The following is a 15,377-nucleotide window of genomic DNA, read 5'->3' as shown; positions in this document are numbered from 1 at the left end:
TTCATGCAACACCCATTGCATTTTGACGCTGCCCTAGATTTACAAGAGTTTGTAAGTCTGAGGCCGCACCAAAACCTTACACCAATGAAAGGCAGGCATTTAGAATGGGGCAATGAGGAGAAATACTTTTATTTTTCCTCATAGTTTGCTCTTTCTATGTGTGCTGCATTCTGCAGCATACATAGCAGGAGTAAAACACCATTAATGATTGTTTATGTGCAGGAAGGTGTCCCTGCCTGCACAAATACTATCATTAAGTAATAGTGATTTGCTATTTCTATGCGTGCTGCATAATGCAGTACACATAGAAGTAGCAAATCACCATTATTGATTGTTTATGTGCAGAAAGGGAGACAATCATCCCTGCAACACAGGCACCCTTGCAAAATGGCACAATGGTGTCTGAGCTGGTGCTAGGCAGCTATTTTTACAGCCGGCGCCAGGGTAAACACAGAGGTGCACAGTACGTTTGTGAATACGGACCATCCCCATGTTTTTGAAATGACGCAGTGCTGCAAAATTGCTCGCACCACCACGCTGCCCCATTTCCTAGTAAATATATCCTTGGATTGTAAAACAGCATACAAGACATGCATTGCTTTCAAATCATTTCATGTGTGTGTATATTACTTTTGCTACTTACGTAATAAAAAGGAATACAATAATCTTGCACTTACATTCAAGTTTCACATAAATAGTAAAAATCATTTTTGAATTCAGTTTGCTCCATTGTTCACCCAATGCAAATACCATTTGCTTGATTCAGTTTTCCACAAGCAAAAACATGGTGTTTCTTCATTTGCTCTGATTTTGTGATGTGGCCGTCGGGTACACAGAAATAGTGAAATTAGAAACCCAGGGGCAAGTTTACAAGCCCCTTGCACCACTTTTGCATCACATTTCCCATGTTAAAAATGACGCAAACGTGGTGCAAGAGCCTAGTAAATAAGCTCCGCAGTGTGTAAACAGCATTACAGAAATCCGGAACACGGAATTTATAAAGAATTGTGTGTTTCTACTTTTCTATTCTGTGTGTACAAATTGTATTTACACTTCTACCTATCTGTGTAAATAAACGTGTGAACACATAGTGTTCATACCGAGAAACTGATGAACACTTGTTGTACAAGGAGCGCAGGGAAACAATAACACGAATTGTACACGTGAACATTGTTCCTTGACTAAGATTAGAATTTAAAATGCATGCTCAATTGTCAACTATGTCATTAACAATCAAAACAAGTTAAGACGTTGCATTTTTTGAACATGTTCTGCAGTATTTCTCATGAGAACAAAGGCATGTGTATTAGGCAATACAAATAGGCTTCTTTGATTTTTTTTGCACAATATTAAATGTGCACAAGGACACGCGGTGCAGTCTAAAATAAACTATCACTGTCTCGGGAGGGAAGAACTCTCCAATAAGGCTAGTTGATTGTGTCTTTTTTAATCTGGTCAAAAGTGTCTCCTTCACTGAGAAATACTTTGTTTCCTTCACTAACATCTCAAAAATCCGCATTGGTTTCCTGAAATGGTTGGAATATGCCCAGGTCGGTATAACAGTTTGATAATCTTAGTTACAGCGTTGATAAAACTTTGCATTCAATACATATACATTATATAATTTCAACGCTTCCCCGACAGCCCTTGTATGTAATAGATTTTTCATTTTTGGTGAGCCTGCATGATAATAAAAATTCAATAAATCTTTTAAACCACAACTGTGGCATATTCCTTATTGTAGCCTGTCTGCTTGTTTATGTATATCTAAACTTATTTTGTTTAATATAAATGTCCATTTTATATAGTTCTTAATAATTAGGCGACCTTCTTTCTGAGCTCTCCCAAAGACTTGTCAAATAATGGAACTGAGGTACATGTAGATAAAATGGTTTGCCCAAGAAGACACGATTCATTCAAATGGAGAATCCAGGATCACAAGTCAGGGGTCCTCATGCTTCCATGATCAGAAATGTAGCGGCTAGACGATTTTCAGATATACTAGCCATCAATATCTTTCAAGGACTATCCACATTTCTGGGAGATCCCACGCGGTTAAGCTCCAATGCACAATTGGAACTATGTTGTGGTGGAGGTGGGCTTCGGTTTAGAGATAACCTTCTTCTCCTTCACTCTCCTGTTCTGGAACCAGATAGTGATTTGTCTCTCGGAGAGGCTGGTGGCAGTGGAGATATGCCTGCGCCTGTCCTTGGTGATGAACTTGTTGGTGGCATACTCCTTCTCCAGCTCTCGCAGCTGGCTTTTGCTGTAGGGCACCCTCTTCTTTCTGTCCCGGCGGTAGGGAGTGCCATCCGGCTGATGGCTGCCATGATCTGAAATAGGCAAACAGAAAAGAATTAATTTATCTGGGAGAAGTCAGGACCAAGCCCCACCCACGTTACATACCCTAGGTCTGCTTAGAACAACGCTCATTTAAATCCCTACATACTCATGTCTGGTGAAGTATAATTCTATTGCCCTTTAATAGCTTGCTCACAAATAGCATAATATCATTTTCTTTGCTAATTCGAGTTTACACAATCTCTAGTCTGTGAAAAAACTTGATACAATGCATGTATTCTTATATTTTCCTCATATTTGAAAGGCTGAAATGTATAATGCAATCTCACTATAAAGACTTTTGATACTGTGTACATATATATATTCCTTGCACGAAGAACATATAAAGTCAACCTGATACCCTACACGTTGGAAGCCAAGACCCTCATCTGAGGTGTACCCCAACTAAGCACCATCTCTCAGTCCGACCATATTCCTGGAGCAGCCCGTACAGGTAAGAGCAGTGGGGCAGGGTGGGGGACTCGACAGATGACAACAAGGAAAACCGAAATATTTATTTAAGGTTCCCTCGTCGTCGTCTGTCGAGTCCCACCCCCACCCGCCTCACCGCTCTAACCAGCACGGGCTGCTCCTGCCTTATTCAACATCTACATGACCCCACTGGCTGACATCCTCAGATCATATACTTTCCAATGAAGACATTACCCAACTGATAATCTCTGTCAGACAAGACCCCCACGTGACAAAAAACAACGCTGTCATCTGCATGACCACAGTAGGCACCTGGTCGAGGTATAACTGCCTTAAGCTCAACTCTGACAAAACAGAAGTGGTGATCTTCAGAAGAAGAACCTACGGCAATGCCGTCTAAGCAGTGATCACCAAAAAGCTCATGAATAGACTCCAAACAATCCAAAACGCAAGACTCATCTTAAACCTACGCGATCATCAAAAATAGAATGGACACTGGTATCTACAAAACCTTTGGTTTGTATTCGAAAACCCTCATAGACATCCTGGTTTTATCGTTGCGGTGTATCTTTTATCCGCCCCCTCAGGAGTCATGGCGTATTCATAGGGTAGTCGATTAACATGCTGGATGCCTGCCTCACCCGAGGCTACCTCCGGTACAGGTAGAAGTGTTCAGAGATAATGGAAAAGGATAAAAATGGGATAAAAATAGTGTCTCACCTAAGAATTTATTTATTAGAAAAAAGAGGGGTAGGCACTATTGATAAAAGAAAGTGCAATAAGATGGTAATCGTGTTACTGGATTACCGCATGTCTTAAAAAATGTGTCAACATGTTTCAGCTCTCACGGCCCAGCCGGGTCTACAGAGCTTTCGTCAGGACAAAACACAAATGAAAAAAGGGATAGAAAGTTATTAACTCACACCACTTGTGTAGTTTTGATGATAAGTATGGTCAACTTATACTTAGATTCCCTGTGCTGTGGAAACAAAAGCCAACAATATCCATTATATATGTGGCTCCAAACGTGAGGTGAGCAAGCAGACATGTCAAAATTACATGTGGAGCACAAAACTCCTCATCAGGAGCGTACGCCATGCTAGTGGCAATTATTACCGTATCGAGAAAGGAAAGGATTAAAAACAATGTCCAATACAGGAAGTACATTCAGGATTGCAATGTATGCGATGTTATTTTTATAAAAGACCCACTAAAGTAGGAGGTCCGTGTTGGTATAACTCATTGTGGACGGAATTTTTAACCCTTAGTCTCGTGATCTATTTACAAAACACTACAACAAGGTGCGATATAATTACCTGTATTGAGCTCAATGATAGCTTCAACAGGGGTCGGAGAGTCGCTTGTGGTCTTTGCTGTTGTGGTACAAACGAGCCCACTCTGTTAGTAAAACAGTTATGTCTCTTACCAGATAATCGAGATCAGGTCCTGCTGCCATTCTTGCCCACGAGGTTCGGCGCTGCGTCCCTTGTGCTGACTCTGCCCCTGGCTATGGGCGTGTCTCGTTTTACCCTTCTTTTAAATTGGGCTTAGACATAAAGAACGGACTAATTGCGGGTAAAGAAGCTCCATGTAAGATGGTTGTCTCCCGATACAAGAAAGTGTACACATTAGGTGTTATACAGGATTAAATGCTTGATGTTATGTGGAAAAATATCCACAACAATCGTAGTGTATGTACAAAGGGCAATTCCGTCACAAAATTGTGAGTGTAGTTAAAAATGGTTATCACAAAGACTGGGACTCATAGTTAGTACACACTTGACTCAGTAGAATTGGTGCCACGGGATGTTATCGTTCATCCCCACAATGTCTGTTCTGAGACGGTCCACCCACCTTTGTTCTTTTTCAAATAGGACCTGCTCAGCGTTGTTGTTTTTGTCTAGTAGCATTTCAAGAACCGTCCATCTCAAATCGTCACATGAATGTCCTGCTTCCACGAAGTGAGTACACAGTTTGGTGGTGTTTTTCTTGAGTCTTACATTGCTTCTGTGCTCTCCTATGCGGAGTTTGATTTTGCGACAGGTCATGCCCACGTATTGTCGTTGGCAGGGGCAGGTCACTAAATAAATTACATGTGTAGAGTTACAATTTGTATGTTGTCTCTGGGTCCACAATAAGGTGTCTGTGAATTGTAGGACCTTCGTGGTCTTGGTGAACTTACAGACTCCACAGGTGCCACATGGGTAATGGCCTGTAATTGGGGCCATAGTGATATCTCTGATTATTGACTTCACTGGTTTCTTTTTTGGTCTAGTCTGTACGAGGACATCTTTGATGTTTTTGGTTCTTCTGTTGGCGAATCTTGGCTTGGGCCAGTTGAATTTGCCTGACGTAACAATCTGCCAATTTTTCCTTATCAATTTCTGGACGTCAAAGGTCGCAGGGCAGTAGGTAGTGACACATGTGACTAGATCCTTAATAGGTTTTTTACAGTTGTTTTGTAAGAGACATTCACGGGGCTGATGTTTTGCGAGTTTTTTACACTTAGAGATTACAGCTGGGGTGTAATCTCTAGATTGTAACTTTCGACTGAGCTCCTGTGCCTGTTTTCTGTAGTCACTCTCTTTACTGCAGTTACGTTTGTGTCTTAAAAACTGACTGTAAGGGAGATTATCCCGCAAGGGTCGGGGGTGGAAACTTTGATAAGAGAGTAGGCTGTTTTTGGCTGTGGGTTTGGTGAAGGTTTTGGTCTCCAATTTCCCATTTTCACAAAAAATCGTAAGATCCAAGAAGTCAATATGCTGGTTACTTGAGGTGAAGGTGAATTTTAACCACCTATCTCTCCCATTGAGCCATTCCATGAAGGTAGTGAGATCTAGTTTTATATCCCAGATTAGAAGAATGTCGTCAATATAATGCTTCCAGTGTATTATACTGGAAACGTAGGGGTTGGTATTGTTGAGGACAAATTCTTGTTCAAACTGGCTCACCGTCTCAGAACAGACATTGTGGGGATGAACGATAACATTCCGTGGCACCAATTCTACTGAGTCAAGTGTGTACTAACTATGAGTCCCAGTCTTTGTGATAACCATTTCTAACTACACTCACAATTTTGTGACGGAATTGCCCTTTGTACATACACTACGATCGTTGTGGATATTTTTCCACATAACATCAAGCATTTAATCTTGTATAACACCTAATGTGTACACTTTCTTGTATCGGGAGGCAACCATCTTACATGGAGCTTCTTTACCCGCAATTAGTCCATTCTTTATGTCTAAGCCCAATTTAAAAGAAGGGTAAAACGAGACACGCCCATAGCCAGGGGCAGAGTCAGCACAGGGGACACAGCGCCGAACCTCGTGGGTAAGAATGGCAGCAGGACCTGATCTCGACTATCTGGTAAGAGACATAACTGTTTTACTAACACAGTGGGCTCGTTTGTACCACAACAGCAAAGACCACAAGCGACTCTCCGACCCCTGTTGAAGCTATCATTGAGCTCAATACAGGTAATTATATCGCACCTTGTTGTAGTGTTTTGTAAATAGATCACGAGACTAAGGGTTAAAAATTCCGTCCACAATGAGTTATACCAACACGGACCTCCTACTTTAGTGGGTCTTTTATAAAAATAACATCGCATATGTTGCAATCCTGAATGTACTTCCTGTATTAGACATTGTTTTTAATCCTTTCCTTTCTCAATACGGTATTAATTGCCACTAGCATGGCGTACGCTCCTGATGAGGAGTTTTGTGCTCCACATGTAATTTTGACATGTCTGCTTGCTCACCTCACGTTTGGAGCCACATATATAATGGATATTGTTGGCTTTTGTTTCCACAGCACAGGGAATCTAAGTATAAGTTGACCATACTTATCATCAAAACTACACAAGTGGTGTGAGTTAATAACTTTCTATCCCTTTTTTCATTTGTGTTTTGTCCTGACGAAAGCTCTGTAGACCCGGCTGGGCCGAGAGAGCTGAAACATGTTGACACATTTTTTAAGACATGCGGTAATCCAGTAACACGATTACCATCATATCGCACTTTCTTTTATCAATAGTGCCTACCCCTCTTTTTTCTAATAAATAAATTCTTAGGTGAGACACTATTTTTATCCCATTTTTATCCTTTTCCATTATCTCTGAACACTTCTACCTGTACCGGAGGTAGCCTCGGGTGAGGCAGGCATCCAGCATGTTAATCGACTACCCTATGAATACGCCATGACTTCTGAGGGGGCGGATAAAAGATACACCGCAACGATAAAACCAGGATGTCTATGAGGGTTTTCGAATACAAACCAAAGGCTTTGTAGATACCAGTGTCCATTCTATTTTTGATTATCGCGTATCTGTCCAGGGGAACTGAATGGACCTCTAATCCTCTTCCCTCCACTTTGATATAAATCATCTTAAACCTACCTCTACGTATCCACAACCCTTACACCTCAGGGAACTTCACTGGCTCACCATACCCAAACGCACTCAGTTCAAACTTCTCACACACATATACAAAGCACTGCACAACACAGGCTGTGCCCATCTTAACAGTCACGTACAATTCCAACAACCTCCCAAGTATCTCTGCTCAGCTGGACTCAGTCTAGCCAGTCTAGCACATGTAACGCTGCATGCATAAAAACAGAGCAGGAGGCCGCACTTTCTCATACATTGCCGGAATTACCTCCCTCATCACGAGAGGCTCCTCATCACTTCTCAAGTTCTGCAAGACAATGATGACCTGTTCCTTTGAATAAGCAACTTTCTCACCTGCAAAGCGCCTGAATACCCTCACAGGTGATTAGAGCTCTATTCAAATAAACATAGCATATATATATATATATATATATATATATATATATATATATATATATATATATATATATATATATACACACACACACAGCGATCCTGACCTTACTCGAAGAAACAGACACTAACACTCTGCAGTATATAATCACAGAAATTGTACTGAATCAGAATGCTCTGAGACGCGTTTCGGTGGACGGACCACCTTGTTCACAGAAGTCAGCACCAGTAAAGTGAGGACATTTAAAACTTTGCCATGGGAACTATACTGATGTCATGGACATAAAAGGAATATACATATTCTATATAGGCAGGTTTGTTAACATTACAATGCCTGTCACACATTAAGTTCAGAACAAAATAGTTTTTTTAAATAAAATAAATTCAACAAAACTTAGCATTGGAAATATTGATTACACTCCTGTGTGCACATTGCTCGACAAGTTTCAGTAGAAATACTAATCACATGGCAATCATTGAGTGTCACACATTCTCAAAGGTCATTAGTGCCCTTTAGTATCACATGTACCCATACATTGCACAATATATGAAAAGTTTACTGTTCTGCTCGGTCACATATAAACTGGTCAGTACCTTAAGAGACTGGTGAATGTTAATACGTTATATGTGCCTACACAACCTGCCCACATGGGCATGGGATCTAAAATCGAGTTCATACATAGGTAACATACTGGACTCCACCTCAAAAGACCATGTGCTGGGTACATATGCAACAGGTGTTACTCTTAAGCCCAACCAAGACAAATTCCAAAATTAGACCCAATGCTATTAACCCACGGCAAACAAAATCATAACAAAAAAATCCAGACACATGCACTGGAAAGGCTGCTATGGAGTGGGTATGGCTGAGCTAGGTTACAAGAGTTCAACCCATGTGGGATTTTGCTATTGAGCATGATGATATATCTTGATTCTAGCTCTCTCAATTGTTGCTCCCTATTGCCTCCTCTGGGGTTTTTGGGAATGGTGTCAACGACATAGTACACCAGATCTTTCGCGGATCCATGGTGGTGCTCATGAATATGTCTAGCTACAGGGTAGCACTTGTAAAAGATAGTTATTGTACTAAGGTGCTGCAGGATCCAGATGTGAACCATGTGTATGGTGCTACCTACATACTGCTTGGAGCATGAGCATTCCAATATGTACACTGCAAAATCTGTCTTGCAGTTGTATCTACCTTTGATGATAACAGGTGAGTTTCCCAAAGGTGACTGGATGTTTTTCACATTTCTTCTGTGTTTACAGGCTTTACACCTGAAACATCTCTGAAAGCCTTTATTGTATGTCAGCCACTCTGACCCACATCTCGGTTTGGGTGTACTTTGGACCAGTTCATTTCTCATTGATTTAGCCCTTCTAAATGGGATGAGAGGTACACGAGGTATATCTTGCCCTATTACGGGATTAACTTTTTATCAACCACCAGTGTCTGTATAGGATGTTCCGGAGTCTGGCATGAAACATTGAAAAACCAGTTATCAGGCGTATCTGACTTGAGTCTGTGTCTCTGCGCTTTCTCTTTTTGGTCCCAATGAGCAGAGTTTCCATTCTTTTATTGTCAACTTTGTCTCTAGCTGTGTTCAATATTTCACTCATATAGCCCCTTTGGGACAAGCAGTTAGACAAGTCTGTCTGGACCTTTCTCAATGAGTTCTCACTGCTAGGGTTGCGCCTCATATGCAGATTCTCTGCATACTGGATGCTCTGTTTGAGTTTTGTAGGATGAAAACTGCTGGCATGCAGATTAGAATTGCAAGCAATTGGGTTTCTGTATGCTTTTATGTGCAGTCTGTTGTCTTCTACAAACACTACCACATCTAAGAAATGGACCTCACTTTTGCTGATGTCATATGTGGATGAGAGATTTAAGTTATTCGCACATGAGGCTATATTATCAAGAACGGCGATAACATTATCACCGTTTTACTGGCAGGAAACTGCAGCTAAAACGGCGATAATGAGCTTGATAATATGTCCTTGTGAATTACTATAGAAGCCCAGGTTCTGGTCTGATAGGATCATGGTGAGAGATGTTTGTCTGAGTCTCCGAACCAGAAAGGGAATGAGAGGGAAAGGTGGAAAAGTGTAGGCAAATATTCCTGACCAACTCATCCATATTGTGTTGCCCTTGAATAGTGGGTGTGGGTACCTAGAGGAAAAGTTTGGGCCTTTTGTCTTTTCGGATGTGGCGAAAAGGTCTATTTGAGGAAGACACCACTTTTGAAAGCAGGGACGGAGGACTTGTGGGTTGAGTTCCCACTTGTGGTTCTGTTGCTGTATCATGCTGAGGAGGTCTGCAAAATCGTTGTCTACTCCTGGCAGGTATTCCACTAAGAGATAAATGTGATGGTGAAGAGCCCAATTCCATATGGTCTGAGACAGCTGTGATAGCTGAGAGGACCGTGTCCCCCCTGTTTTTGTAAATAATAAGTGGCTGTCATATTTTCCATCTAGACTGTTAGAAATGGGATTTTTGGTAGGCTAGGACATAAGCCAAAGCCAGGCAGAAACCACCCATCTAGTCAGGATAAGGGAGTTACACTCCTAAAGTAACCTCTGTTCACCCCTTGGTAGCTTGGCACGAGCAGTCAGACCTATCTTAGAGGCAGTGTTTGAAGCATTTGCACATAACCAATAGTAATACAGTGTAAGCACTACAAAAGGGCACCACACCAGTTTAGAGAAATATCCAATATTTTTATATACTTAAAACAAGACCAAAAACGATAAAAATCCACAATACAGTATTTAGAAATCTTCCATTATCAAAATGTGCTTGAAAAATAGTTTCTTGATGTCGATAGCTCCCTCCGAACTATCACGGCGTTGTGAACAAACAAATCCAAACAGTTCTGGCTGACCGCGGTGTCGCAGGCAAGCTACCGTGTTGGGAAGACCCGCAAGACAGTACCTTTAGAAATGCAGGGTGTTGGCGACCTCTCGTTGAGCTTCCGAAAGCACGGCTTCCACTGGCGTCGGTTTCAGAGGTCGGTGCAGGAGTCGCTGGGGCCCTCGAAGACACACGTGTTGCAGATCGAACTCCTCTCTGTTGAAGTCAGGAGCGCTGGCGTCGGCAGGCGCAAGGTGCTGTTGTGCGAAGTGCAGCGGTACAGTGCCCTCAGGTCGCATTGCGAGCAGCGGCTCGGTGACGGCGTCAGATGACGTCGATGGTGAAACCAGGACGAAGTGAATGTGGTGATTGTCGTGGTGCTGGCAGGTCGCAGTGCAAGCAGCGGCGTCGTCGTTGCTGAAGCGCTGTTATCGGCTGACAAACTGGACTTGATGGCGCTGGCATCGGTAGGCCATGGCTGCGGTGCGGTGTAACTTTACGAACGGTGCCCTTGAACCACGGTGCAAGAAGTGGCATCGATTTCGGCGTGGAGCGGCAACGTCTGGGATACCAAGGCATCATCGTGAAGCGAAGCAGTGCGGAGTGTGGTGCCCACAGGTCGCGGTGCATGCAGCGACTAAGCATGGGCGAATTTTGCGAATCTCGCGTTCGCGATTTTTGCGGATTTGCGAACTCGCAATCCGCAAAATCCGCGAATTCTCGCGAATTTGCGGATTTTTTTTTTTGTGTTTGCGCGGGTTTCTGCCAGTTCGCGAGGGTTTTGTACACTTTCGCAAATTGCGAACTTACCTGTCGGGTCGCAAGTTTCGCGAACTTGTTGTTTCTACGTGTCCAGCCTGTTTGGGACACTCTTCTTCATCACTGCCACTCTCTGTCACCACTGCCACTCTCTGACTACTCATGCCACCCTCTGGCCCACCCATGCCACCCTCTGTTTCATCACAGCACCCTCTGGTTGTCCAGTCAGTGTACATTATTGTGGCAACGCAAGCACACCTTCCCTGCCTCAAGTGACCTGAATTAATTTGGGGCTGATTAATGTGTCACAGAATATTTTTTTAGCTGGCACCTGCTTCCTTAGTGCTTCCTGATTAGTGATCTTTTGCACTTGCTAAGTGCTTTCATTGTTGCAAAATTAGTTACAACACCTGCCCTGCCCCAACTGACAATAATGAATTAGGGGCTGATTAATGGATTTGAACTTCCAGCCTGGCTCCTGCTTGTCTCCCTTAGCTGTAATTCAGGACCTTTGTGGCATATGTGTAACTATTCTGAGGTTCAGAGCAGGGTCACATAATAGTTGCAACTGGCAACTGGCAACTGAACTCTGGAGGGGCCCCTCAGGAAGCACTACAGGAAATGGCTACAAATGATGAGCCTGAACTTTTGAACCTGGTAAGTAGTTTCAGTTTTGCTAAGATCGTATTTCTGCAATTTTGCACTTATTCGCGGGGCGCGAAGTTGTACTGGGAAGCCGCGAACTCACGCGAACAGTGCGAGCAGTGCGAGCAAAATCCGCTGCTCGCGGATTTGCGGATTTTGCGGGAGATTCGCGAATCTCGCGGATTGCGAATTTACCGAAAATCCGCAAAATCCGCGAGCGAAACGGATTTTCCGCCCATGCTTAGCAGCGACTTGGTGGTGGCGTCAGCAGGCGTCGTCAGTGAGACCAGGGTCGGGTGCAGCGTTGCGGCAGTGCCCTCTGCAGTGCTGTCAGGACATGAAGTCGGCAGCGGCATCGTCGACGGGTTGCTTTTTCTTCTGTTGCAGCACACAACACACAGTACTCAGTGCTGAGGGCAGAAGAGTTTGAAGTCTTTGCTGTTCCTGAGACTTCTTGAACAGGCGGCAAGCTCTACCTCAAGCCCTAGGAGAAACTCACAAAAGTAGATTGCAGAAAGTTCAGTCCAGTCCTTTCACTGCCCAAGACAGAAGCAGCCGCAGCAGGCCAACACAGCAAAGCACACAGCAAAGTGGTAGTTCCTTCTATCAGCTTCTCCAGCTCTTCTTCTTGGCAGTCTTCTTTGTCCAAAAGAGTTCTACAGTTCAGGGGTCTGGACCCCAATATTTATATCCCAACATCCTTTGATCTCTTAGGCAGAGAGTATCTGTGCCCAGCCAGAACCAGTTCTGCCTTCTCTGGTGTGACTTCTCGGCAAGGAGGTGGAGACGGCATTGTCAGAGGCAGATCAGGCCCTTTGAGGTGCAAGGAAATCTCCTCCCCTCCCCTAATTGCAGCCCAGGTCTATTCAGCCCTTTCCTGACCCACCTATACTATCTGGAGCCACTCCTGCTCTCCAGACTTCTGTCATCCAAAACCTAGACAGGCAATCCAATTCCAGCAGAGGCACACGGGATGACTGAGCAAGAAAATACCTACTTTCTAAAAGTGGTGTTTTAAAACACAGACTGTAAAAATCACCTTCACTATAAGATGTATCTTTAGATTCTGAGTTCAGGCATACTAAACTTTATTTCCCTACCTAATTCCCAGCTCCAGTTATGTTTATAAGATGTTATAAACAAACTCCCCATTTTGTCCTATGGGAAACAGGTAGCCTTGCAATAGTGAAAAACGAAATTGCCGTAATTCAATATCAGGACATGCTACACACACCAGGGAATGTCTTACCTTTCCGATACACAGCACCCTACCCACAGGGGTACCTTGGGCCTACCTAATGGTGCAAGACCTGTAAGAAAAAGGAAGGTTAGGGACTGGCAGGTGTGTGCACTGGCCAAATCGACATGGCAGTTACAAATTGTGTGCAGACTCTGCAATGGCAGGTCTGAGTTACCTTTTCAGGGCTACTCGTGTGGGTGGTACAATCAGTGCTGCAGGCCCACTATTAGCATTTGATTTGCAGGCCCTGGCACCCTCAGTGCACTTTAAAAGGGACTAACAAGTAAATCAAATATCCAAGCATATGCACTTTAGCACTGATTAGCAGTGGTAAAGTGCCCAGAGTCCTAAAACAACACAAACAGGTCAGGAACAAATAGGAGGAAGAAGCAAAAGGTTTGAGGATAACCCTGCAAAAAGGGCCATTTTCAGCACAGACTAGGACAACCTTATGAGATAGATGAGGAAGGGAGCTTTTAGCGCTACAAGGATCGATTGAAGTTTCAAGTAGTTGATGTGTAGGGTTTGATATTTGGCATCCCACAGACCTTGGTCCTGTAGATAGGTACCCCATCCCATCTCAGAGGTATCTGTTGTGAGAGAGAGGTGGGGAACAGGATCCAGGAGAGGCTGCCTTGGTAGCAAGTTGTTGGTGTTCCACCATTGCAGAGACTGGTGAGTGCGGCCGTCTATCAACACTAGATCCTCGAGGTGACCCTGTGATTGAGATCACTGATGAGCTAGACATTGCTGCAAGGGATGCATGTGCAACCTTGCATGGGGAACTATGGCAATACAAGAGGCCATCATTCCCAGCAGACGCATGAGTGTCCGTACTGTGAGAGTTTGGTTCGGCTAGAACTGAGGTAGAGATACCTGAACATTTTCAATTTAAGCACAATTAGGATAAATAACCTAGTCCTAAATGCGTGTTGAGGATCCCCCCTAAGTAAGGTTGAATATGGAGAGGTTGAAGGTGAGGCGTGGGAATGTTCATTGTGAACCCTAGTGTGTGAAGTAGATTCACTGTCAATTGAGTTTACTGTCGACACTGAAGGTGGGTACTGGCTTTGATGAGCCAATAGTCCAGGTATGGAAATACATGAACGTTTTGTCTGCACAGATGTGCTGCAACTACTGCCAAGCATTTCATGAAAACTCGAGGTGCTGTAGTCACCCAGAAAGGTAGAACTATGAATTGAAATGTGTTCCTGCTATGTTAAATCTGAGGTATTTGCAGTGTGCAGGGTGTATTGGTATATGGGAAACAGGCGTCCTTCAGGTTCAATGTTGACATAGTTGCCCTGTTGGAGAAGTGGAATAACATCCTGTAGAGTAACCAAATGGAAATGTTCTGATAGGATGTATTGGTTCAAGGGTCGGATATCTAAGATTGGTCTTTGTGACCCGTTTTTTTGGGAATAAGAAAATAGAGAGAGTGCACCCCTTGTCACTTCTGTTCAAGTGGGACAGTTTCTATAGCCCCTTTGAGAATTAGTGCTTTGACTTCTTGTTTGAGAAGTGTAAGATGATCTTGTGACAACCTGTGAGTGGGAAATGGGATATTGGGTGGTATAGAAATGAGCTCCAGACAATAGCAATGTTGGATAATGGCTAGTATCCATTGGCGTGTGGTGATGGATTCCCAAACTGTGTGGAAAAATTGTAGTCTGCTCTTTTATGAGCCGTTGCAGCAACTATGGAGTCAGGTGGGACTTGATCCCTGCTAAAAAATGGGTCAGCATGAGCTGCCTTGAATTTTTTGTCCGCCCGTGGGGTGATAACTCAGGCACGGCTGGCTCTTTAAAAATGATGTTTACATGCCTCATCATGCCAGAAAGCATGGGTAAATACTGGGTATCCCTATGTGTGGAATATAGGGTGTCAAAAAAACTCCTGTTCCAGAGATTCTTTGTGAAGCTCAACACTGTAGAATGCAGCTGTCCTGTCAATGACTTGTTTGAAAGAAGTGGCATCTTCTGGAGGGGAGGTACGAGAGGGATATAAATCCAGGTCGTTGGGGGTAAGGCGATCAGTGTCATATGCATCCCACGGATTGGGATCCCCAATGGTACCTGTAACCACCCATCATATGTACCTGGTGACCCTGGAAGTATAGTAGCAAGTGGGTCATGTGCTGGAGATGTAGAAGGCAAAGAAGGGGGTGGAGGTGGTGGAAGAGGAGGCTGATGTGTAGGGCTGGTGTCCTTCATCTTCCTTTTTTTGAGGGATAGCGCTGTCCAGTGCTTCTTGGAACAACAGCTTCCTATTTGGTGGTGGAGAAGCAAGGATCCATATTGTAACTTCCTGGATCTGAGTTT

General features: G+C 43.6%; 1 protein-coding gene across 1 annotated transcript in view; it reads right to left on the bottom strand.

Annotated features, from left to right (window-relative positions):
• Positions 1–322: 322 nt before the first annotated feature.
• Positions 323–15,377, bottom strand: part of HOXB13 (homeobox B13) — a 48,392-nt gene continuing 33,337 nt past the window's right edge. Inside the window, exon 2 of the mRNA XM_086924249.1 lies at positions 323–2,333. Within this exon, the coding sequence (XP_086780375.1) occupies positions 2,080–2,333 (254 nt within the window). The 3' untranslated portion in view covers positions 323–2,079. The remainder of the gene's footprint in view (positions 2,334–15,377) is intronic.

This window comes from Lissotriton vulgaris, chromosome 5 (genome assembly GCF_964263255.1).
Source record: "Lissotriton vulgaris chromosome 5, aLisVul1.2, whole genome shotgun sequence".
In the NCBI taxonomy this organism is placed as follows: domain Eukaryota; kingdom Metazoa; phylum Chordata; class Amphibia; order Caudata; family Salamandridae; genus Lissotriton; species Lissotriton vulgaris.
The sequence above is the reverse complement of the archived record's forward strand: the minus strand, read 5'-3'. Positions and strand labels throughout refer to the sequence as shown.